The 24594-nt window shown below is 37.3% G+C and overlaps 5 protein-coding genes across 9 annotated transcripts; 2 read left to right on the top strand and 3 right to left on the bottom strand.

Annotated features, from left to right (window-relative positions):
* Nucleotides 1–786: 786 nt before the first annotated feature.
* On the bottom strand, nucleotides 787–5884 carry LOC115449008 (myrosinase 1). Of its 5 annotated transcripts, none has more exons than XM_037442643.1 (10): nucleotides 5794–5884; nucleotides 5392–5489; nucleotides 5088–5280; nucleotides 4619–4790; nucleotides 4294–4498; nucleotides 3417–3511; nucleotides 2719–2940; nucleotides 2480–2590; nucleotides 2106–2347; nucleotides 787–1683 (listed from the first exon to the last, which is right to left on the bottom strand). In XM_037442643.1, exons 1-10 carry the CDS (start codon nucleotides 5832–5834, stop codon nucleotides 1533–1535), a joined length of 1530 nt encoding a protein of 509 aa, XP_037298540.1. In that variant the 5' UTR covers nucleotides 5835–5884; the 3' UTR covers nucleotides 787–1532. The 5 variants fall into 5 exon arrangements, 3 of the variants coding, with proteins under 3 accessions (XP_037298540.1, XP_030032528.1, XP_037298541.1); XM_030176668.2 differs by having other exon boundaries at nucleotides 2749–2940; XR_005112982.1 differs by having other exon boundaries at nucleotides 1448–1683; nucleotides 2106–2360.
* Nucleotides 5885–9373: 3489 nt separating this feature from the next.
* Nucleotides 9374–10225, top strand: LOC115448640 (protein lethal(2)essential for life). The gene has a single exon (XM_030176138.2). It carries the CDS (start codon nucleotides 9427–9429, stop codon nucleotides 10027–10029), a length of 603 nt encoding a protein of 200 aa, XP_030031998.1. The 5' UTR covers nucleotides 9374–9426; the 3' UTR covers nucleotides 10030–10225.
* Nucleotides 10226–12312: 2087 nt separating this feature from the next.
* LOC115448649 (protein lethal(2)essential for life) lies at nucleotides 12313–13089 on the bottom strand. Its single transcript, XM_030176150.2, has one exon. It carries the CDS (start codon nucleotides 13016–13018, stop codon nucleotides 12470–12472), a length of 549 nt encoding a protein of 182 aa, XP_030032010.1. The 5' UTR covers nucleotides 13019–13089; the 3' UTR covers nucleotides 12313–12469.
* A 1944-nt stretch (nucleotides 13090–15033) lies between these two features.
* Nucleotides 15034–18189, bottom strand: LOC115448613. The gene has a single exon (XM_030176091.2). It carries the CDS (start codon nucleotides 18114–18116, stop codon nucleotides 16884–16886), a length of 1233 nt encoding a protein of 410 aa, XP_030031951.2. The 5' UTR covers nucleotides 18117–18189; the 3' UTR covers nucleotides 15034–16883.
* A 972-nt stretch (nucleotides 18190–19161) lies between these two features.
* LOC115448936 (protein lethal(2)essential for life) lies at nucleotides 19162–19970 on the top strand. The gene has a single exon (XM_030176570.2). The coding sequence runs from the start codon at nucleotides 19252–19254 to the stop codon at nucleotides 19780–19782; it is 531 nt and encodes a 176-aa protein (XP_030032430.1). The 5' UTR covers nucleotides 19162–19251; the 3' UTR covers nucleotides 19783–19970.
* The last annotated feature ends 4624 nt before the right edge of the window (nucleotides 19971–24594 follow it).

Raw genomic sequence — 24594 nt, 5'->3', positions numbered from 1 at the left:
CAAATGTTATATAAGAAAGATTTAGCAATATAAAAGCTTTAGGGTAACAAAAGATGTCCTATATTATGTAGCCTATAAAAACTGATTATTAGACTGCGACACGATATTATAAAACAACATATAATATGTAAATTTATAACAATAACATGAAACTTATTTATAAATACCACAAAGAACTAGGAAATTAACTATTTTTGTAAATTAAACACAAAACACATAACACGCTTATTTCAAATAGTTTTTATGAATTTATTTGCCAATTAATTTTCAGGTATAAAATTAACTAAAGATCGCGCATACGTCTAAAAACATCCTGTATAAACTACTATCAGGCGACGTGAACTTTAGAGTCACCGACTGTAGGTATTGTAGCGTATGCTATAATTTATCATAACATTGTTATTCATATACTAAAATAGTAACAATTTGACTTGGATACGTCATAATTTATGCACAAGACTTTACCCTAGCGTTGGGCAGAATAGACAACCCCTTACCAAGAGCTTCATCATCCGATGGCCTAGTGGGAAGGAGGGGCCAGTTGATATGGTGAATGAGAAAAGTATGATTGTAGGTAAAGTCGAGAGCACACGATCCTTCCCCGTTCCCCCTCTCCCGCTTTAAAAATAACATAGAGCAGAGCGTAATTGAGCGTACGGAATATTAGGAATGGAAATAATTTGCGTACGTCATTCCTCAATATTTAGAGGGGGGCAGTAGCCCCTACCTGTCCCCCCATGGCGACGTCCTCGCCTCTTTCCGCTTTTAAACAACTAAAGGCAGTTATTGACTGCTTCGATGGCGTAGCTGTATTGCGTGCGCGGTACGACATCGCTTTGAGGTACGTTGTTCGAATCCCAGGTAGTGCAAAGTGATATTAGGTTTTTCTGCCCAGCTTCAGCCCGGAATACGGAGTCTGTGCCCGATATCGCGATAGATTTTTTCCTCATGATTCACAAATTAGTTTTATTTTCACAAAGTAAGTTATAGATTGTTTTGTTTCTAGTTGGATGAGAGGGGGACTAGATTCCGCTATTTGGTACGTAATTTGTCCCCTATCGCGATAGGTTTGCCTCCCTTATTACATCACAAGACGGAACACACTTGGTGAAAAGTGGGTACCCTGATTGCACCTTTGCCTAAGCCTTCGGGGGTAAAATATGTGATGTGTGTTGTAAGGACGAGGACTACCTAAATGTTACCGCGTATATCGTTAAACCTAAAACATTATATAATTCTTCCTTACACGTACATCGTAAGCAGATACAAGTCGTCCTGTATTTTATTTCATTTATTTGTCTAACACTTATAGGTCCTATATAACATAGATATTAATATCATCATTTGATATCAGTACTAAATTATAAAATCGAGTTTTCGCAAAATTATTGCGAAATTATATTAGCCTATTTAAGTATTATTTTACTCAAACCAGTATAGGTTTAATTAACAATACAGGATGGAAAGAAATATATTAAAGTGTATGGTGTTACATAGGGCCTTTAAATTAAAAACAAGAGTAACCTCAGATTCTAATTATTAGTATCATTGTTAAAGTTGTAATTGAAGTTGTCTGGGATGCACTTGGTCCTGGCGACTGTGGAGTAAAAGGCGGCGGAGAGGCGAGCCGACCGCGTCAGGTTCGAGGACTTGTAGTCCACCTCGAACAGACCGAAACGTTCGCTGGAATTATATGAAAACGTACATTAATAAATTAAGGATAGCAGGATAAAATATAGACATTTCTACATCAAGACTCGGGCCATGTGCAAAAAGGATAGAAAATTTTATAGTTAGTTCATGACAGTTTTATGCAAGTTGGTGGTAACAACCTAGTGAAGCAAGCCATGTAGACAAAATGCAGCTAACCCCTACGACTTGTTTTACAAAAAAAGTACAGAATTTTCCCTTTCATACCTTCAACGGTATCTCAATATCTGAGGCTAGAGCAGTGTCTATTAGAAAACATAACATACAAAAAATCCTCAGAATTAACGGAATATTACCAAGTCTTTGTGGTTTTTAAGCTTGTACTCACGAATAGCCCCACATCCACTCATAATTGGTATACTAGACGAAGGAAGAGTAAATAAATTCGAACTTACGAGTAACCCCTCATCCACTCATAATTGTCCATGAGACTCCAGTAAGTGTACCCGAACACATTGCAGCCGTCCTTGTATATGGCGTCGTGTACCGAGCGCAGGTACGCCTCGATGTAGTTCACTCGCTTCACGTCTTGAAGGCCTGCTTCATACGACACCCCATTCTCCGTGATAAATAGTCGCGGGTTGTTGTAGGTGTTTTTTATCCAGTTCAAAGCTTTCCTGAAGCCCCACGGCACCACCTGGAGACGGGATCTTAGATACGGTAGGTACATTTCGTCGGTAGAAGGTTATTTCTGGCACTACCTATTTCACAAATATTTTTTTCCGTTAACAGAAACCTACGCTATCTTGAATTAATTTTCATTACTTACTTTTAACCACGAGGAATTCGTTTTAGGCCACGTCGGGCTCTGACGTAATATCGCTCCGACGTCATTCTCGTATGATGGTTTGGTATCGATGATACCAGATCTTTTTGAAACCTGAAATAATATAAATAAAGATTAGTCATAATATGAGCGAGCGCCTGTAATTATGAAAATGTGGATTCCTGTTTGCCTTCAGTTTTTATATACTGGATTTTTCAATAGAATTGCAAAGTGTCAATAACCTTACAAATTCCGGCAAGTATTAATCTCACCAAAAATGTTGTATAGTGATTTAATCCCACGAAGTGGTACGACTTCTTTATCATGGCTACCTCTTCTGGCGTGAAGGTTGGGAGGCGTGAGTGGTTAAAGCCTTGGATTCTGGAGTTGCGGTTTATTGCCTCCCTCATCGCTGGAGGGTAATCTCCATCCTTAGAAAGTATTGGATGACCGAACCAGCCAAACTATAATGAAAAGGTCTTTGATTAGTAATCTAAGATATGAAAATCTAAATATATAACTTGCAAGAGGATCAATAAAATCCCGAAGGTCGCCTTGCGTCCATGGCAACATTGACGTCAGCAGTCCGCTACAGGGACTCATTTGATCGGCTATACCTTATATTTAGAAGTCGATTTTAGAAGTAGTATAAGTATATTAAGACCATTTATACGCTTGATTAATCCGAATGTTACAATTTAATCGATTAAAATAAAAACATCAGCCCTATGTTAAATTATATTTTTGAAAACGTAATCAATCAAGCGGCGATAGCCTAGTTGGGTGTGGAACGGACTGCCGAGACGAATGTCCGCAGGTTCAAATCCCAAGGGCACACACCTCTGACTTTTCTAAAATCATGTGTGTATTCGTTGTGAATTTATCGTTCGAATTGTTGCACTTCACATACCTTTTCAATTATTGAGATTAAAGTACTCACAGAGAATTGCCTAGCGCGCTCTGCAGCTGCCTGATCGTCTACGGATGTAGTCGCTGGCTCCAGCCATGACATGTTCAAGGTTATGCTCACCGAAGCTGCAATGCGTTTAACATTTATAATATGAAATCTGAACATGGTTAAATACCCGAGTATTCATTATTTCTGGAGTGGATAGTGAACAGTAAACACCATAATATGCATAGTAAAGCCTATATAGATGTATACATCTCGAAGATGGACGATATACCTATTTGAACCATAATGTATTTACCATTGGGTGCAATGAAATATACCTTGCTATTATAGGTAAAAAAAAAATAGTTCTAAACTTATATGAATCCCTCTTAGCCGAATTTCAGCCACGGCGGCCAATTTCAATGGAGATTAGCCAGGTACGTACAAAAACCGGAGATATTATAGTGCACAAGTGTGTGCGCAATACATAAGTGTTTTCTCTGTTCCTTTACTCTCCTGGTCCGGTGAGACGGCAATCCAACATGACTGGAGAGAGATCAGGCGCAGGACCAACGGCTGTACATGCTTCTCGAGGCACCGGGGTACCGCGACGCCAATATCCTGGCTCTGAGCTGCATAATTTCTACGATGGAAAATCCTAGTTACAAATTTTTTTTTGCTCGTCTTAGGGTTTGAACCCAGAACTTTAGCGCAGTAGTCGTACCGCGTACACATTACAACTATGCCACCAAAGCAGTCGTAAATTTATATATTATGCATGTATTAACACCTATACATAAGGCAGATATTCATTACAACAAAATCCGTTCTTATTTCCTCAAAACACTTCGCAGATTTCAGAGTCTAATCATTTACTGCTGGTACGTTTGACTAGGATGCAATATAAATGATCACAGTATACCTTTAAGATGGCTAAACTCCTTCTCATACATTCTGAACGCCATGCCGTGTGCTCTTAGCACGTTGTGGCCGCACAGATAGTCATGGCGTCCACTGGAGCGGGTCCCAGGAGCATAAAGGCCTCCGTATCCATCGTGGCAGAAGGAATACGGTTCGTTGAAAGTCACCCACGTATTCACTTTTCCACCGAAATTTTGAAGCAGGACCTATGGGGTTGATTGAAAAAGACCTTAACTTAGTACCAATTATTTTTGTCTCGGATTTCATGTCATAATTATCACAATCTCCAGGTATGTCTTACGGAATATACACCAAACTTCACTCACCCTAGCATAGTCGACGAAGTAATCCGCTATGATGGGGTTGGTCCAGCCTCCCAACTCCTGCAGGCTCTGCGGCAGGTCCCAGTGATACATGGTCACCATTGGCTTTATGCCTTCCTTTAATAATTCATCGATCACCGCGTGGTAATGTTTGATACCGTCTTCATTAATTTCACTGAAATAAAATGTTTTATTGGTGCTTCTAATATAATGAATATTATGAATTTAAAAATATGTACCTATATCTTTTCTTTCTTTCGTCCTGTGTCAGCGAAGCATACTTTACTGTGTTAATGTTAAACACACCCATTGCCGATGTCAATCATTATCAGTGAAGTGATACTGATCAGTCCTAGTTCCACTCGGTTCCGTTGTATCAGTTACAGAGATGGTATCAATTATTTTGGTGGTACGTTGCACAACCGGAAAAGTCTATGAATCTTCCATTCCAATACTTTAAAATTATTATTACTCTATAAGTCCAGTGGGTAGGATCCTCGACCATGCTATGGAGAACCTGTAGAAGGTGACGCCGAGTTTCTTGATGTTCCTGATGTCGTCTTTATACTTGTGGTAGGAGTCAGTGGCGACGTCAGCGTTAGTGTGGTCGAACACTAGATCCTGATTATCATGGCTGTACCTGTCCCAGATGCTTTCGCCTTTCCCTGTATTTTGAGAAAATCTTCTATTCATTGTATCGTATGCACTTTAATATAAGTTATGTTCAATATTGTACACAGTATTTCGAACAATAATAAAAAAAATGGGTAACATACCTGATAAGTTCCAGGCGCCCTCAGTCTGGAGCGCTGATGAGCCCACCCCGAAGTGAAACGTGTTGTCGAAACATTGTTTTGGTGTCGCTGCGTACGAACTAGACACACAAACCCAAATAAAAACTAAGTACTAAAGTTATGAATGTTGGTGAAGATGTTTTGACGTTTGCCGCAAAACGAATAAACCACATGGAACCGTATATAACGCGTAAATTTGAATAAAGAGCAGAATAATAACGAAAATTATGTAATCTGTTTGGCAAGTTACGACACTAAAAGCGAAGCTAGATTAAAATACTAAATAATATATCGACAGTAGATACTTTTATCAAAAAAATATTTAAGTGTCCATTAAAGTAGCGTTAATTGAATATCAAGTTTACTAATAATAAGTTAACACACCTGATAACCGCGGTCAATATAAAAACTATTAACAAAGACATGTCGACACGACGTCTTCGCGCTCTCCTACTGATATACTACTAGCAGCGAGCTCTCCACTTCACTTATATAGGGTGATGTGAAATTTGTGTTAGTTCGAAAAGCATTTAACATCAATGAAAAAATCTCATTCCCTAACTTTAGATCGATCATAAACATGGATGTGATGAATTAAGCATTTTATTTTATTTTATGTGAAAGTCCGTCTGGGTACCACCGCAATGTCTATCTCTGCCGCCAAGCAGCAGTGTGTAGTCACTGTTGTGTTCCGGTTAGAAGAACATTGTAGCCATGGGCACCGTCAAGATTAGTTTTAGGGTGTTGCATCTGCACTTACGCACTACACAACATAATATCATATTTTTTTTTACCTAATTCGAATCGCGCGGGTTTTTGAAAATGTTTTATCACAAAAATACCTCTGTGGTCCATAAATCCCAATCAAATATACACAGGCTGATCTCGTAACACGACGCACTTACGTGGGCCACTAAGGCGAGTTATAACACCTTGTCTGCAGTGTTCACTATCCACGCTGGTGGTTTAGGTCACAACTTGTTTCATCTGAGGAACAACTTCTACTCTACTCCAGTCCACGTTAAAGTAGGATGCATATCGCACCGTCCGCGTGATAAAGTTATTTCGGGATAAATATTATCCTGGGACAAAATTGTATCCTATAGCACACAACAGTAACTTAGTTTCCTATTAATTAAATAATTTTCAAAATCAGTTCAGTAGTTACAGAGATTAGATTACATTGTTGCACATTTATTCAGGGACTTATATTTTTTGTGATTTATATCTGGGCAGGGGAGTGCAAGTGCAGCTACTTGCACCCTTCCCCGGCGCCCATTATTATAGCCAGTGTAATTACTGGACATAATAAGACTTAACATCTCATGTCTCTGGATGGCGAGTGCAGTGGAATACCAAACAATAGTTTATATGGATGGTGTTTCTACTATTTATGGGCGGTCCTATTACCAGTAGGCGAACGGCAAGCTCGTCTAATCGTGGTTACGGAACCTCGATTATTAATACTTAGTTATTTGATACGTAGCTCGCCCTTGGTCATTATACACCGTGATTTTACAGTCGTTTTGGAACCAAAATGTGGTTACTAAGGACAATTTGTAGGATCAAAAAAGTTTGAGTTTGAGAAATGACAGTAACCTCGCAACAATTATTCATCTACAAATGCATGGCGCGTCGCTGTCGCTGTTGTGTTGTCAATGACCGATACCAACGCGTGTCAGTGATACCTACCAATAGCGGTACGAAACGCACGCGGTTCTCGAGTCCCTCGAATTAATAACTGGTACCTACAACAGTAACTATCTTTAATATTGTTTTTAAACTCTATTATTGATACAGAATTTAAAATTTTCAGTTCCAAAACGACTATAACATCACAGTGTATATATTTCTTTTGGTTACAGACCCCGCAATTAGAACCGAGGGAAATTGGGAACGGCATACTGGTTTCCCCCGGCTTCACGACTGCAGGAAATGCCCTGCCCTGGAGGAAATGTGGGAAAAGAACAAGGAACCCTCTTAGGATTGAAAAATTGGAGGAGTGGAGATAGCCGGGAAATGTGCCCGAGCACTATGTTCTATGTTGAAGGGCTCCTTTGTCAGCACTTAGCCCGTAGTAGGTCGGGCCGTTGTACGTGGGATGCCGTCTATGGGTCTAGCCAGCCCAACTTCTTCCAGAAGCGCAGGATCTTCTTGGTTCCCCCACAGGCTCCTCGGAGTTACCCCGCTGTACCGAGGATTTCAGCCCGTTGTGCAGCTACTCCTTCGCATTCCAGGATAACGTGGGACGATGTTACATCAACCGACAGACATCCCCTGCAAAGGGGGCTGTCGGTGATACCTAAAACATATAAGTGTTTGTTTAAAGGGCAGTGTCCGGTGATTTTACCCACCATTATGAGTGGAGAGGCCCTGTCTAGAGACAGAAGGCGCTTCGTCAGACGTCGATCCGAGTGTGGCACTACTTCCCGGGACGGTTTGCATGTATTGTTACCTGCCCATTGATCCGCGTGTTGTCCTTCGTCGCAGCCATGATCTTAGCTGGTAAAAGTAGCGGTACTATTGGAGTGGGTCGAACTATTACCTGACTTGACCCTCTTTTGACCAGATCGCCTGTTACGTCGTTACCTAGAGAGCCACTGTGCCCTTTGTGCGAGGCCTATATAGGCCTCAATGTGAATCAACCATGAGTTATACACAAATAACCTAAGATGTTTTTATTACATAGATACGTTGTCCGAGCTCAATACTGGCAAGACGAAAGTAAGGTAATTGCCCGACATTCACTTAGTCAACCTCCAACCACTCTCGCGGCTAGTCGGCTTACTAACTTTTGTATTTTTATAAATACAATGCCTTTGTGTGTTTTTAGACGATGTACAAATTATATTCCAACTGTGAATGAAAAAAAAACGTTTTATTTCATACGTTATTAATAATTATACACTATTTAACTTATTTTTTTAACTAATAAATGCATTTTATTCTATTGTCATGGCGACGGGGCGGTCGACGCTCGGGCACACTCGGGCGGCGTCGGGCCCACTCGCGCCGTATCAATGCGAGCCGTTAGGGCTGTGACTATAGTAAATACTGCGCTGTGTTTATTTGCAATTTTGTTAGTGTATGACGCGTCTATATGTAAAACGTCATTGCAAATAACCGTGTCCCTAGAGCCACAACGAATGTGTTCCCATGCATGGGCATCGATGTGGAGATTGAACGCACAAGATTTTTTTCGGAGGTCATTATATTTGAACCTGTGACTGCACTGTAGGTTAGCATTAGGTCAAATGTATTCTCTACATCGTGATAAGACAATACAGTTAAAATGAGATGAATTACGTAAAGTAGGTGTATGGAGTATATTGTTGATCGCAAGGTTAAAAATGAAATTAAAAGTTTTGCGATTCAGTTCAAGGACTGTCGATATTAATGATTACAATGAAACAAAATTAAGCAGAGGAATCACTCTTCAGTGTTCTTAGAATAATTGCAGTTGCCCAATAGTTAGAGTAACAAGTCGCTAAATCGTTATTATTATTACATAGCAAGTAACAGAATACAGGTACATAATAGTTATAATTATAATTACCAGTAAGTATACTGGTAATTTAAAACACCAATCATATTATAGAAACTGTATTCGATATATTTAAAAAATGCAGTAGCAATGCGTTGCTATATATTATTAAGTTGCTTGATAACTTTTGTGATTACCTGTTATGTTTATTCGAATTGAATATCACACCTTTGGCTAAAATGTTTGATGTAGTTCCTCTATTCGACAAAAGATGGCGCTAAACAACATTTGTTGCTTATATTATACGAATGTTTTCGAAATACTCTGTTCCAGCAAGATCGCTCGTGTTCGCGTTGTTTACTCAAGTCAGTAGCATTTTCTGGAAATTTCGCTTCACGAATAATCTTTTTCATTACCGTAACTAGGTGGCGCTGGCGTAGAAGAGTATAAATACGCGGGCGGTGAGCCGAATCGCAGTTTCGATTGATACACCTTCCAAGGAGTCGAAAAGTGAAAACTGCGCATTAACGAAAATGTCTATGATTCCGTATTTGTACGATTTGGAGCGACCTTTTCGCATGATGGAAAGGGAGTTCTTCAAGCCAGACCATCTTCTCGGATATTCACCGTTCAACCAACTAGTTCCGCGGGATTACTTTGCTCCCCAGTTCTTGAAACCATGGGAACAAGCCATGAGACAATGGGAAAACGCCTTTAAACCCATCGAGCAGCTATCGCAGGCCATGAGCCAGTTGGCATTAAAAGAAATGGGCTCCAAAATAACTGCAGACAACGAGAAATTCCAAGTAAATGTGGACGTTCAACATTTCTCTCCAGACGAAATAAACGTAAAAGTGTCTGATGGGTACGTCGTAGTGGAAGGGAAACACAATGAAAAATTGGATGAACATGGCTACGTGTCCAGACAGTTCGTCAGAAGGTATGCCTTGCCACAAGGTTGTTTGCCTGACACTGTGCAGTCCAAACTATCGTCGGATGGTGTGTTAACTGTGACAGCGCCTAAAGTCCTTCCTTTACCGTCTGCTGGTGAAAGAATAGTGCCGATCACTCACACAGGACCTGTGCAGAAGCAGATTGGATCTTCCGAACCAGCGAGCGTCGAAGAAGTGTATTAATTTTATTGTTAAATATTATTTTAAAGACTGATTTGAATCTGTGCTATTATATTAAGTTATTCCAATAAATTGTATATGTGATAATATTGTAGTTTACTTTTATTTGTTATTTAAAATGGTGTTTCGTAATAGTTGCATTTTTTTTACTTAAAGGAGAAAATTGCAAGCAAATATCCAATAAATACTTCAAAATGTATTGGTTTTTTATTTACTTGTTACAAATCATATTTTTTTACCTATCATAATTACAAATCAATATTGTGATTAAACAACGAGGGTAAATATTTAGAGTTTTTAACATACTGAAAAAGCCTTATATACATTATCCTCCCATTGAATATTCATGGATAAAGTGAAAGCCATTTGTTGTGCAGCTAAAATATATAAAATAAATAAATAAATGATCAACAAAATAATTTACAATACAGCAATTTTAATAAAAAATATTGCTATCCATTTAGATAGAACATTCTAGACAAACATATCTCAAGATCTCGATAACACGCTAAGTAAATTGACAAAGTGCATACAGACACAATTTATTTATAGACTGCATTAGAGAGATGCTAATTCGTTGCCGTTGGTGTAATATTAAGTAACAACCTTGACACTGAAGATATTACGTTTGTTGGAAAAGTTCCTAAATCTAGGGCGTATCATAATGATTCATTTGAATAAAAACAAAACAACGAACATCAGATAAGGGAAGGAGTACTAGAGCTCACACTTTTTACCATTCGTGTTCTGTCGCATGATGTTATAGAGGGCAAGTTCATCGTTATATCGAGTACAAATTCCAGACTTTGAGCTAAGACTGAGCTGAAAAACCTAAAATCGTTTAACCTGGCCTGGGATTCAAACCCGAGTCATCAGAACGATGGTCGTAGCGTACAAAATAAAACTACGCCATCGCGGCAGTCTATGAAGAATCATTAGTAACTTTAAACAATGTAAATTTTGTTTCTTTTTTTTTAAAGAGGTAATAAGGAAACGAGAATCAGAGGTAAGTATTCTATTCTCCATTGTGTCTATAATATTACATATATAGGTAGATAATATAAAAAACACACTACTTGCACAGCTGTCCTAAAATCTGATGTAATAGTTTTTTTTTATGTATAGTTAAATGGATTTAGATGTCATTTTCAATATTATAGATCATTATAAAAATCAATAAATATGATGGCTTACATTAATAACTAGTATGCGCTGTTTCTTTATATTGTATTGTATGACAAATCTTGCAGCAAAAAATTCCTGTAATAATAAGCACAGAAGAAATCTTGAACCAGGATAAGATGTTATATAAAAGTTTATTTATTCTTTATTCAACACACACCCACTCATTACAGGACATACCCAATTGGAGCTGGCGGGTCACCAACATAAAACTAAATACTATAACTATTTTTCAAATAAATTCCTTCACATAAATTAAATATAATAAATAACATATAACAACATTTTTAGATGTTTTTGTGTTTAACATTTTGACATGCGCCTTTATAGTTTTAATCGCTCAGTTGTGAGGCGTCTTGTTAGGCTGAATGGCTCTTCAGCATTTTTAATCATGCAGATCGTCAAGTAAGCTTAAAATATGTAATGAGTATGTAGATTTAAAATATCAGCAGATACTTACTACCAAGTCATTAATCAAATTTAAGAAGGTTTAATCTGGCTAAACACGATCACTTAGGATTTATGCAGGGTCATTTTGACATTTTGTTACTAAATGAAACCACGTAATCGTCTTCACCTTTGTTGACGTGCCGAAAATTATGCAATTTTCACCAAAAATTCTGATTTTAGTTTTCTAATTTTTTAATATTTTTTTAGTTAAATGCGAATATGCGTGAGAGTATTTCTGACTGAAAGTGTGATGTTGCCACTGCGACGAATTCTCTTAAAGTAGTAGTAGTAACATTAGGGCGCGTAAAATTAAAATTACTTTTTATAGATTTTTATTTTGTTCCAAACTTACACTTTTTTATTTTACATCTACGGCTCAGTAACTTATTGTAAAGTGTTATTTCCAAGTAGATAAGTATGTGGTTTCATTTAGTAACGCGATGTCATAATGACCCTGTATAACGTGTTACCTACCGACTAACAGATGTACTAAAAACATTGTTGATATTTGGTTGAAGACCCTTGGCTCTTAGCCTTTGGGAATGCACCACACGTGAGTTTTATCTTGAATTGCTAGCATAGAGTAGCCTTTACATTGCATACTTTATGAATTTATATTACAACACATTTTATAGAAGTTCAATTAAAACCCAATAAACATACTTGAGCGTTTAATTCATGACATGACAAATATAAATAAACTTACAATAATGGAATGCTGATGCCAAAGCCTTAAATAAAACAAGCTAAATCGACCAGTAAACAAGAATAAAATCAATCGCTAAATCTGGCTTGGCAGCTTGCCGATGCACTACTGGCCGTTCTCGACCGGGGCCGAGCCCGAGTCGTCGCCACTCTCCTTGGGGCCGTCGAGCTGGGTCTTCACCGGTCCAGTCTGGATGATAGGAACGATGCGCTCGGTGGCCTGGGGACGCTTCAGCGGCGCCGTGACCGTCAACACCCCATCAGACGATAGCTTCGACTGCACCACATCCACATTGCACCCCTCAGGTAAAGCATACCGTCGGGTAAAGTTCCTCGACACCCAGCCATGCTCATCCCGCTTCTCGTCATGACTAGCCTCGACGATGATGAAGCCGTCGGACACCTTCACGGAGATATCATCAGGCGCGAAGTGCTGCACGTCTAAGTTGATCTGGAACTTGTCCTTATCGGCTTTGATGGTGGAGCCGGTATCGCGGAGGAGATGGGACAGCTGTCGCCACGGGCGGTAGTAGTCCCGCGAAGGTTGCGGGGCGACAATTGTGAGGACATCTTCTGGTGTCAATGAGAGCGCGAAGTGCTGGTCGTGGAGGCGTCTAGGGCGTTCCAGATCCAGCAAGAACGGCAGGATAGACATTTTCCACGTACGCGACGCGAATGGCAGCGCTCGACGACGTGAGGCGGTTGTCAGTGCGCATGACGCCGCGCGCAGGCTGATGCCGCCCGTCTGGCCAGTCGTGACAAACAATTACAAACGAGGTTTACTCAATTTTGAACATTATTCGAAATATTTTTTGTAAAGTTTTTTTTTGATTCGCAGTATTAATGTGAATAGCTTTGTTTATATTTATATATACCAAAGGCCTTTAATGTTGTTTTATTCAGCTTATTTACCTCATTTATACACATCTTTTACTGATTATTCATTTACTCAGGTCAGTTGTTAACACGATTAAATATAAATGTTAGCTAAACAATGAATTCTATAATAATAAACTATACAACAAGTCAATCACCACACTTAGTCTCACAAGCGTAAGTCAAAATAAATATTTGTTTAAAAAAATATTGCTAAAAATTTTTATACGAGAAATAAATCTAACCGATAATACCATTCGTCAATCATACATAACATCACGCATTTATCCCCGAAGGGGTATGCAGAGGCGCAACTGGGGCACCCACTTTTCGCCAAGTATGTTCCGTCCCATGATGTGATAGGGGGCGAGCCTATCGCCATATCGGGCACAAATTCCAGATTCATTCGTCAATCAACTAACGAAATATCACGTCTTTTCCAGTAAACCTCCCACGTCCAAGACATGCAAATAGATTAATTGTTATACAAAATTCTTGATAAAAAAATGGTTTGAACCCCCTGCAAGTATACCAAGTAACGTGAGAGACAATAACCACAACGCAGAAACATTATATACTGAGATATGGATTCGAACTGGTATTCCGATGAACGGAACCCAATCTGCAATTGTATTGGGATCAAGTTATTTTTAGACATGTTACGTAATATTCTTCGATGTTCTTTGGTAATTATTGTTTTATCATTTTCGTCCCTACAGCAAAATATGTGCAAAAGAACGGACCAAAATATAACCTATTTAGGTTAAATCAGAAAATTGGTAAAATGTTTTTAGGTTCTTGTTAATAAAAATTAGTTTAAACATAGAAATTGAAAATGGTTTGCTAAATATTCATATGTCCATGCATTTTCTAGTTTCATCTGCTTTTTTGTATGAAAATATTTATCCATTTATCGAAATAGTAAATTATGACGTCGTGGTAGGTTTTGAAGTCTCTGTCTTAAAACAAATATTTACCCAACCGGTAACCGTCAACTGATAAGCGGCTTACAGCCCTTTTGGAGCGACTTTAAGGGTATGTATTAAAATCTTTTTTATAATCTGTATTTTTACTATTAAATTAATTTCACTATATATAAAACCGAGTCATGAGTAAGCACTAAATTCTTCATTATAGAAATAAGTCTTTATCTATCTATATACACTAACATTTAAAATTTGTATACAAAGCTTTACCAAAATAAATACAAACAGCATCAAATCAAAGATAAGCAGTTATGCCCGGAAGTACCTATCTAGGCTCGGCGCGTGGCCTAGATATGTATTGATTACTAGACTACCAAAGCGGGTTGCAACCTAACTATGCATCTACCACTCTGGAGAAAATACGACGCAATTTCTGTGTGGACATTGTAGTTGAACCAAAAATCTAGACCCAAATCAATATTCAATACTATTAGTAAGAGGAGATAATAATAGGCAAATATTTAAAGAACCAATTTTTTTATTTACTTTTTAATATACTTAAATCCAGTTTTAGTTAGTTCGGACATTGAGAAGATTGTCATTCAAAAATTTTGCGCTTATGTGATGGTTATTCAATTTACCGTGAAATAGCAAAACATCAATGTAAAATACTTCATTTTTTCCATATGGTTTGCACATTTATAATGCGAATATTAGCATATTTTCTGTAAATATATTATTTTTGTATCTAAGGACACTGTGACGACTTGTCATACGGAAATTTTAAATAGGACAGCGACTTATTACCAAAAGGTACTAACTTGGAGAAAAAATTTGGCCCTGATGTTCGGTCTCACTCACTAAGTATATAGTATAGTATATGACTTTGCTTAAATCTTTATAAAAATATAATTATGCCATGTAGCTTATATTGAACTAATGATAAAATTATGAGGATGAGTGTTTAGCGGGTTTTTAAAACATTCAAGACAGCGGGTTCAAGTTCTATTTTAATTATTAGGCGGTTTGGTTTCCTTTAAAATCAAGGTGCTAAGGATATTATGCTATTTAAAAATGTATATATTTATTTCTTTGGAGGGCTGGAATATGATCACAATTTTCAATAATGTACCTTAGTGTACGTTAATTAAGGATTATTCGCAACGGGTGACATAATAAAATTTAAGGAAATTAAGGAAAAAAATTGTTAAAATCTAAAGCGTACTATTGTTTAACGGAAATCGATCAGGAACAAAGATTCAAAATTCATATTGCACATTCGCATATTGCATATGGCAGCACTCTGAAGTACTGGGTTCGAATCCCGGGTCGGGCAAAGTGATATTTCGGTTTTTCTGCTCGATATTAGCCTGAAGTCTGAAATTTGTGCTCGATATGGCGATAGGCTAGCCCCCTATCACTTCATGGGTCGGAACACACTTGGCGAAAAATGGGTGCCCTGCTTGCGGCTCTACATACCACTTCGGGGATGAATTCGTGTGTGTGTATAATGTCCCACTGTTGGACATACCTGTACAATGAATAAATAACCATTTCATCTACCACGTCGCACAAGAGTATTCAAATATAACAGTTTATTGGTCATGAATAAAGCTATATATTGTTACATCACACATTTATTAATTAAAGTTACGTTCGCGTAGCATATATTATTATAATTTTAATGTTAATAAATAGTATATAAAAATAGAAGGGTCAAGAAAGAAATGCAACATATTATTTTACTTATCGAAATACATAGAGGAAACATCTATTCGTCTTTGGCATCATATTATAACAAAAAAAGGTCATAGCATAATATTAAAATTGAACACAGATTTCTCCACAGGTCATGGAACTTAGAACTTATACATAATATAATAACTACATTTAGTTATTAATATTTGGCACATTTTCAAATTTGACATACATTTTCACAACATCCGAGTTTAATCCTAAAGATTTATTTCGCAAACCTGGTACACTTGTAAATAATCACGTAATACTAAAATAAGTATATTAAAAATAATTTATAAAGATCAATACTTTCAAATAAGCGTAAACGTTTTTTACAACCATGTATGTACTTATAACATAATGCAATTTAATAAATGCGTAAGTTTTATGTGTTTCAATATTGGAATCACGAGACTTACTTGCTTACCTAATAGCATTTTAAAAACACGCAACATTTAAAAAATAAATACAGTCGAATTGAGAACCTCCTCCTTTTTATGAAGTCGGTTACAAATAGACATAAATTACCAATACTCATTCCCCCATGCATTTTGGTGCAGTTTTAGTTTTGTACTTTTAGTTTTGTTATTTTTTTTTGCCTTTGGCGCCCGTGACATCACGAAACGGCCCAACGGAAGATCAGCGCTGGTTTTTTTATCAGCATATGCTGAGCTGGGTTCGCTTTTGTGACGAGCAAATAGATTTAAATGTATTAAACTTGTAATTATTATGTAATTTTGCTTGTTACAAATAAATATTTTCTTTCTTTCTTTCTTTTCTTTCTTTCAATAAAAATTAAATATCCTTGTATTTGCCCTTATCTGTTCTAACACTGAATTCGTAGTATTATTAATATTTTAGAACATGATGGTAGCAATGATTTATTGGTTATCATCAGAGTCGAATGCGCATTCTTCATCCTCGCTTTCAGATGATCTATCATCCAAACACACCGCTTTCTCTGATATTTCATCGACCATTTTATCTACCTCTGTCAGGAAACTCTCTTCTGTCTTTGTCAGCCTGCGGGCATTCTGCCAAACCCTCATCAGGTAAGGAATACACCTTTTTCTTAGCTATGTTTGTAATACTGTCCGTAGATAGACTCGCCTCGTCTCCAATATAATTTGTTATTGACGACAAAACAAATTTTATTGGGTTTAAATCTGGATACTGAATCGGCAAACGTAGTGCTGTGTGTCCATGTTCCCTGAACAAAGCCTCGGTTTTGTATTCCGGATATTTCTCCTGATTCGCCACAACTAGTTGGTATAACTGAGATTTGTACATATCAGCTGAGTAAGGGATGCCTCTTGCTGTCAGATAGTCCATGAGTTCACTTCTAGGAGAGGTAGCGTGCGGCATTGGGTTAGCCATTCTGTTGTGGAAGGGTGTTCCGCTATCAATAACAATAATACTGTTCGGCTTTAATGTCGGAAGAAGATAGTATTTGAACCATTTTTCGTAGTGCTCGAAATTTTCTCGCTTCGACTCATTTACATCTTTCTCGTATCTGTTATTATCATTGAAGATATAAATAGTACTCTTGACAACGTTCTCTGCATCGCCTGCAAGCAGTATCACTGATATGTTCTTCGCTGGTTTTAGGCTAGTAGACGGCCCAATCAACCGAGGTTTGTGTAACTTCCTTCGACTTTCAACCACCATTTCTCCAGTATACACTATATCTCGACCTTGGGCACGATAAGCTTCGATCTTAGTCAAAAACTGGATTCTGGGATATCGAAATTCGTGTTTTTCTATTAATACGTTGTTTTTGTCTTTTTCTATCCAGGTAAAACCTAGCTTAGTCACCCGACGCCTCAAGGAGAAGAGGGAACCCTGGTAGTCCAAGTCTGCTTTCACAATACGGTATAAATCAATTATTGACTCGAACACAACGTCTTTTGTGTACGAATTGTGAATTATTCTTCGTATAGCCTGAGCGTCGTAGTCGTCACATCCAAATCCTTCCTTATTTTGGCGCTGTGAAGGTTTTTTTTCGCTTGACTTGTCGATTGAAGTGACAGACAGCAGACGCTTGAGCGCGAATGAGGAGACGCCGGTCGCTTGCTTGACGAGCTGGATGGCCGTGACCGTGGAGTTGGGATCTTTTTCTATCTGTGACTGGAAATATTTGTATGTTTTCCACAATACTTCTTTTGTTTGATTTTTTAGCGGTTTTCCGCGCCCTAACTTCGATACGGGCGCCATGTTAGTAAACAAATTCAATGGGGAACACAAGTGGCGTTGATAATGAAAAGCGAAAGACTGGTGACGCCCTTTCATTAGGTTCCTCTGAAAGGGATAGAGATACGCAGGTTACAGTATGCGTGAGAGAAACAGCATATTTCTCTAATTCACGCCCGTTCCTCTGTTAAATTCTTTTATTGAAATATTTTACGAAGTTTTACTACATTGGTTAGTAAAAATATATTATAAACTTCTATTATATACTTCATAATGCAGTTATATCGCTATTATCATATATGGATTTTAGCAAGTGTTTTTGACAAATGATTACTAACGTAATCTATTGACTAATAGATAAAATACAGTAATGAATGAAGAATATTCTAGAATGTCAGGTAAAATCTACTGCTACTCGATAACAGATGGCGCAAGTCGTAACAATGCAGTTGTTTGAAACAATTGGATAGATTAAACATTTATCATAATGTTATAATGTATAAGACAAATAACGTTTTTAATACAAAACAGAGGATGTAACTTACAATTGCATTCTTATAAATTTGATTTAAATCCGATTCTTATGTGTGAAGTTTGAGAATGAGACCAATAAAATAAGAGTAAATAAAAAAATAAGATATTATATTACGACCTATCTAATATTGTTATAAGTAGGAATAAGTTAAGTCCAAAATATAAAATTTCAAATCTATATGAGTCCCTAACACGACGTATTTTATAGACAAAAAAATATCGAACGATTTTGATCATACTTATCAACTTATTTATCACTATACGTAACAATAAGACGTATAGCTTGCAGCTTAATAAAACAGTAACATAATTATAATTATCTTATTTTGATAAAAGACATTAATTCTAAACTTCCATCATGAATATTGTTTAGTTTTAATACACAACCCTGTTAATACATTCATTGTGTTAAAAATGTTTGTAACACCTGTCAGATTATACCAGAGCATTGTAATTTCTAGATATTCTAGAACTTTCCTGCTGCTACTAGATGTCGCTGTTGGCATATAAATACCGTACAACGGACTTGTTATTCATTGATCAGTTTGACATTCCAGTGAAAACGTTCACCGCGCACAAGTTCCGAGTGATTTTACTCAGTAATTAGACAAAGTAATTAGTGAAGATGTCTTTCTACCCATTGTATATTGAGTACGAGCGCCCACGGCACCGCCAGTTGCCCGACCAACATTTCGGGTTAGGCCTGACTCCGCGAGATTACCTCACCATTCTGGCAATGCCGCAAGCAAACAGAGACTACTACAGACCATGGAGGAACTTGCAAGCCACCGCCCGGGACGCCGGTTCAACCATCAAGGAGGAAAAGGACAAATTCCAGGTGAATTTGGACGTGCAACACTTTGCTCCAGAAGAAATTTCAGTCAAGACAGCTGACGGCTACTTGATCGTCGAAGCCAAGCATGACGAGCGGCAAGACGAACATGGATTTATTTCTAGAAGCTTTACGAGGAAGTATGCGCTTCCTGAAGGTATTCAGGCTGATCTGGTGACTTCTAAGTTGTCTTCCGACGGAGTTTTGTCTATCATGGCCCCTCTTAAGGCCCCACCGAAGGCATCTAATGAGAGAATTGTGCCTATAGTTCAGACTGGACCAGTGAAGAAACAAGTGGAAGGCGAAAAGGAAGAAAAGAGCTAGGTTTGAAAGTTTATTGCATTTAGATTAACCGTTCCTGTTTGTTTGCGTGTTTGTTTGTATTTGTGTGATTGTAAATAAGTTTCTTGGGACCTGTGTAATTGTTTTATTCACATATTGTGACAACTGAACTGAATTCTCGATTTGTGTAAGTTACGTTATAATTTTTTAATAAAAGAATTGGTTATAAATAGGTTTTTTTTTCTAGAAAATAGATGCCAGTAAAATACGCCCAATACTTTTTGACAAATCTAATTGAAGAGCCAGTCTTTTACTTATTTCAATTGATCCTACCTATATTTTAATATAATATTCTGTGTCTATACCAAGTATAGTAGTCGCTGGGTAGTAGGTAACCTAGCGAAACTGTAACATTAGAAATCTAGATAGATCTACAAATGCCCACTTATAAATAAAACTTGGCTGTGAATCCAAACTTCCTATTGCAAGTAGATGTTATATTGTGCATACAATACATAGATATTTATAGTATTTATTTATAAATGGCCATTGAAGATTGATTTACTTTTTCTATTTGTTTTATAGACGTGTATTTTACTGAATAAATATATAGATATGTTTAAAGTTATATATTTCAACGCCCCCTCTCAGTTTTATATTGTACTAATTTGTAAAGAGTTAATTATGCACGAAAAGAGGTTCGTACTATTTTCACTAGATGTCACTAAATTACAATAATATTCGAAATAACCATATTAAAGAGCATGCTAATATTCTTTCTGCACCATGCAAATATCATTCTAATTACAAAATTTGAAAACGATATAAATATTGAAATAAAACTATTTTCCGGATTTATCCGTGGTGTTTTATTACACTTTTCTCCAGACGTTTCGAAGACTGCAGCTTTCTTGATCACGAAAATCCGTGTTTTTGAAATGACGGGCGTTCTAATTGAAGGACAGCTTCGATAGTCGTATAGGTAAATAGTAGATTTTTTGTTCTTTTATCAATACGGCTATCAAAGTTGTGTTTCAATTAGAACGTCTTCCCGAATTCCAATTCTTGTGCGCTTGGTCTCCACACCAAATGCACGCCTATGCATGAGGGCACATTTGCCGCGACCCTAGGCACACAGCTCGTGTGTATATCTCATGGTTGCTAAGTTCTCAGTGAGGTCTATAAGGGTTCGTGAACATTTCCCTTCCCTTTCCCTTCCAACCATCCTATTAACTCCTACTCCTTTCTCTTCTCTTCCTTCCCTATATCCCCTCCCTTCTTCCTCCCGGGCCCTAAGACCGTTTAGCTGCAGGTTTCCAGCGAACCTTCAGCTGGCGTCTCCAGTGATTGCGGTAGGGCCCATCAACTCATCATGGGGCTGCCGTAGTGGCTAAGCCGGGGGATCGCTTGTACACCATTAGCAGGGTGATAATCACGGCAGTACGCAAAAAAAAAACAATTAGAACGTTCGTAATTGCCAATGACTGATATGCCGCCGTACATAGAATAGAGCTCTCTAACTACTATTAGTCTGACAGAACTTAAATCTATACTGATATATAAAGTTGAACAGTTTGTTTGTTTAAATGCGCTAATATCAGAAATGACCTAACGTTCTTTGTAAATGTTTTCACTAATAGGAGCCTATATGAGTCCTGAGTGCTATAGGCTACTTTTATTTTTTTTCCTGACAATTTAATCAAGATTGTTGGTTGCCAGTTGATTCAACTAAATTTATCGTTTCAGCAACATGTGTCGCGCAACAGTAACGATGTCTATGTAGTGTATTACTGTTTATGAGCAGTTGTCGCCTAATAAAAGAGCGATTTTATTATTATTAATTTGTTGACAAAAATAGGTATTTTCTTTTAGGTATGCATATTGGGATTCCCGTTCAGATATCTAATATGGGCTCTTAGCCTCTGACCCAACCCCAAGTTACTGATTATTATATTACACAAATTAAATACCGTTTCACAATAATTTTATAAGACACAAACCAAGTATTCAAGTCTCTGTCCGTCTCAAAGCCATAAAGACATAAAGTTCATTTTACCATTTTTTCACAAGAACTAATAAGTAGCCTCTTTATTAACGCGAGCCGAGACGGGAGAACAACCTATTAATAAAAAAGTAGTGTTATATACGGTGTCCCGTAAATAATTCAGTTTTGTTTTGTACACACACATTCCGCTTCTATCCTCGAAGGAGTAGGCAAAGTTGCAACTTGGGCCCCCACTTGTCACCTGTGTTCCGTCCCATGATCTGATAAGGGGCGAGCCTATCGCCATATCGGGCACAAATTCCACAATCCGGGCTGATACTGAGTAATGGTGGTAGGTCTCTCATATGTAAGAGTTCCCCTGGGTAGGTACCACTGCAATGTCGGATGTATATTACACGAAAACAAAACAAACAAAAATTCTCATATTGAACGCCCGCTTAAATATAGCGCAAAAGACTCCTAGGGCTAGGCAGTTCCTGATCCGTAGTGTTAAAGTGATTAAGCATGGGAATCAATTGTATAATTGTATAATATAATATATTAGTTTGGGGTATATCGTGGCGCATAGCCCGAGCATCAGCCCTTACATATTTGCAAATGAGGGTAACAGCATATTTACTGTTAATTTGGAACAATATGCAAAAAAAAAAACATAATTACGTCATGCTCTACAAAATTTACTCAAAGCAAGTTGCGTGAAGTTTTGCAAAATATGAATATTTCATCTTAAATAATTATACCACAGCTGTGTACTGCGCAAAATATAAACAACAAAGAATTACTTCGAAGTCTATTTCAAGAGACACAAATGACTCATTGGAGAATAAATATTTTTATCCACGTCGTGCAGAGATCCTTAAACTGTGGTTGCCTACAATAAACAATTAATTCCTACTTTGACTGGCAATGTATCTATTTTCCGCGTTCTTGTTTGTATAGGGAGATAGTAAAATCATCCCACTGCACCTGATGGTAAGCGGAGTAGGACCAGATAGCATTGACTGATGAGAGATGACATTGCCTCGTCAGTTGACAAAATTATGCCGGCTTGTTTGGAAAGTAACAGGATTTTTGGGTCATCCGAGCGGAACGTGTGCAATTATCCAGGCTGGCGTGACTGTGCCGACCGTCCGGGTATGCTTGTATCTTTGGCCAGTCTACACTTTGGTCTTCACTTCGCTTAACATCAGGTGTAGTGAATCTACTTTACCAAGCCACAAAACTAGTGGTAGGTATCTCATATGTGAGAGCGCCTGGATAGGTACAACCGCAATGTCTATTTCTACCGCGAAGCACCAGTGTGTAGTCACTGTTGTGTTCCAGTTTGAAGGACATTGTAGCCAGTGTAACAACTAGACATAATGAGACTTAACATCTCATGTCTAAGAATGGCGAGCGCAGTGGAATACCAAACAATACTTTGTAATTCAAGATGTTGGATGGTGTTTCTACTATTTATGGGCGGTCGTATCGCCTACCATCATATGAACGGAAAGCTCGTCTCGATATTCACAGCAATAAAAAAAAATAAACAACCTTATTTCAGAACACGACATACGTGGGCCACTATGGCGGGTTTTACGCCTTCTGTACGGTCCCTATCTGGTTGAATAAAAGTATCCTTCAGTGAGTGGTAGGTAGTATGTGGCAAGTACCTAAAGTAAGCTTTAACTTAAGGTGGTAGCTCAAGGTCCATTTTCATACATTTTGTTTCGGCTTTAATCTGGGTAACTAAACAAGTATTGGCAAGTAAAGAATTTAAATTCACGTCTAGTTAGTGATTAGTTCTCGCAATTGAAAGAAAAATGTAAAAATAATTAATAATCATGGATATTTCTGCCTTTAAAATTTCGTCATATTAAATTTTAAAGGCCGAAATATCCATGATTATTAATTATTTTTACGTTTTTCTTCAACTGCGAGAACTAATCACTAACTAGACGTGAATTTAAATTCTTTACTTGCCAATACTTGTTTAGTTACCCAGATTAAAGCCGAAACAAAATGTATGAAAATGGACCTTGAGCTACCACCTTAAGAAGCGAATTGTATTAGAAAATACATATTTTATTGTAATTTTTTTTTCTATGACTTGAAGTATTTGCATTGACTTACCTTCTGTTATAAAATGATATATTAAGATAAACTGCGCTTGTGAATCATTTCTTTGTCATAAGTTCCAACGTGTATAACTACTATACTATATATGGCCCGCGGCTTTGCTCCCGTGGCAAGGCTTTCCTGCTACAAATTTCTCCAAATCATCTATATACGTGTAACATACGACTTACATCGCCACTTGTACACTAGCGCCATCTATATGAAATCAGATTAAAAATTTAATTTTATTCCTTGGGAGCGTATTACTGGGATAAAAAATAGTCTAAGTGTTGAGCTGAGACATTATTTACATGTGTGCCAATTTTCATCCAAATCCGTTCAGCTGTTTCTCTGTTTACTTCTAACAAATATCTAAACATATTGACAAACTTCCGACTTTTTAATGTTAGTAAGAAGTAAGATTACATAATATAAAATGATAACTTAAGGAAAATAATCAAATATTTTATGAAATAAATTCATTTTAGGTGCAATGGAAGTTTCCCCTTCAATCCTTAATTTAACACACAGATATTAAGTAGGTAATTCATTTACTGATTAGAAAAGTAGGGTTTGAATTTTTTTTACATGGAATTGGAATAATTTTATATGATAGAGAAAAACAATTTAGGAGTTGAAAAGGTTTTAGTTGAGACCGTGGCTACGTTAACAAAGTATTATTAAGTGAAATATTTAAAGTATTAGTAATGAAACAAATTTGATAATATTTTATTTAATGTATCAAAAAA

The sequence above is a fragment of the Manduca sexta genome, chromosome 25, assembly GCF_014839805.1.
Source record: "Manduca sexta isolate Smith_Timp_Sample1 chromosome 25, JHU_Msex_v1.0, whole genome shotgun sequence".
Taxonomy (NCBI): domain Eukaryota; kingdom Metazoa; phylum Arthropoda; class Insecta; order Lepidoptera; family Sphingidae; genus Manduca; species Manduca sexta.
Note: the sequence above shows the minus strand (reverse complement) of the source record. Positions and strands in the feature narration are given on the sequence as shown.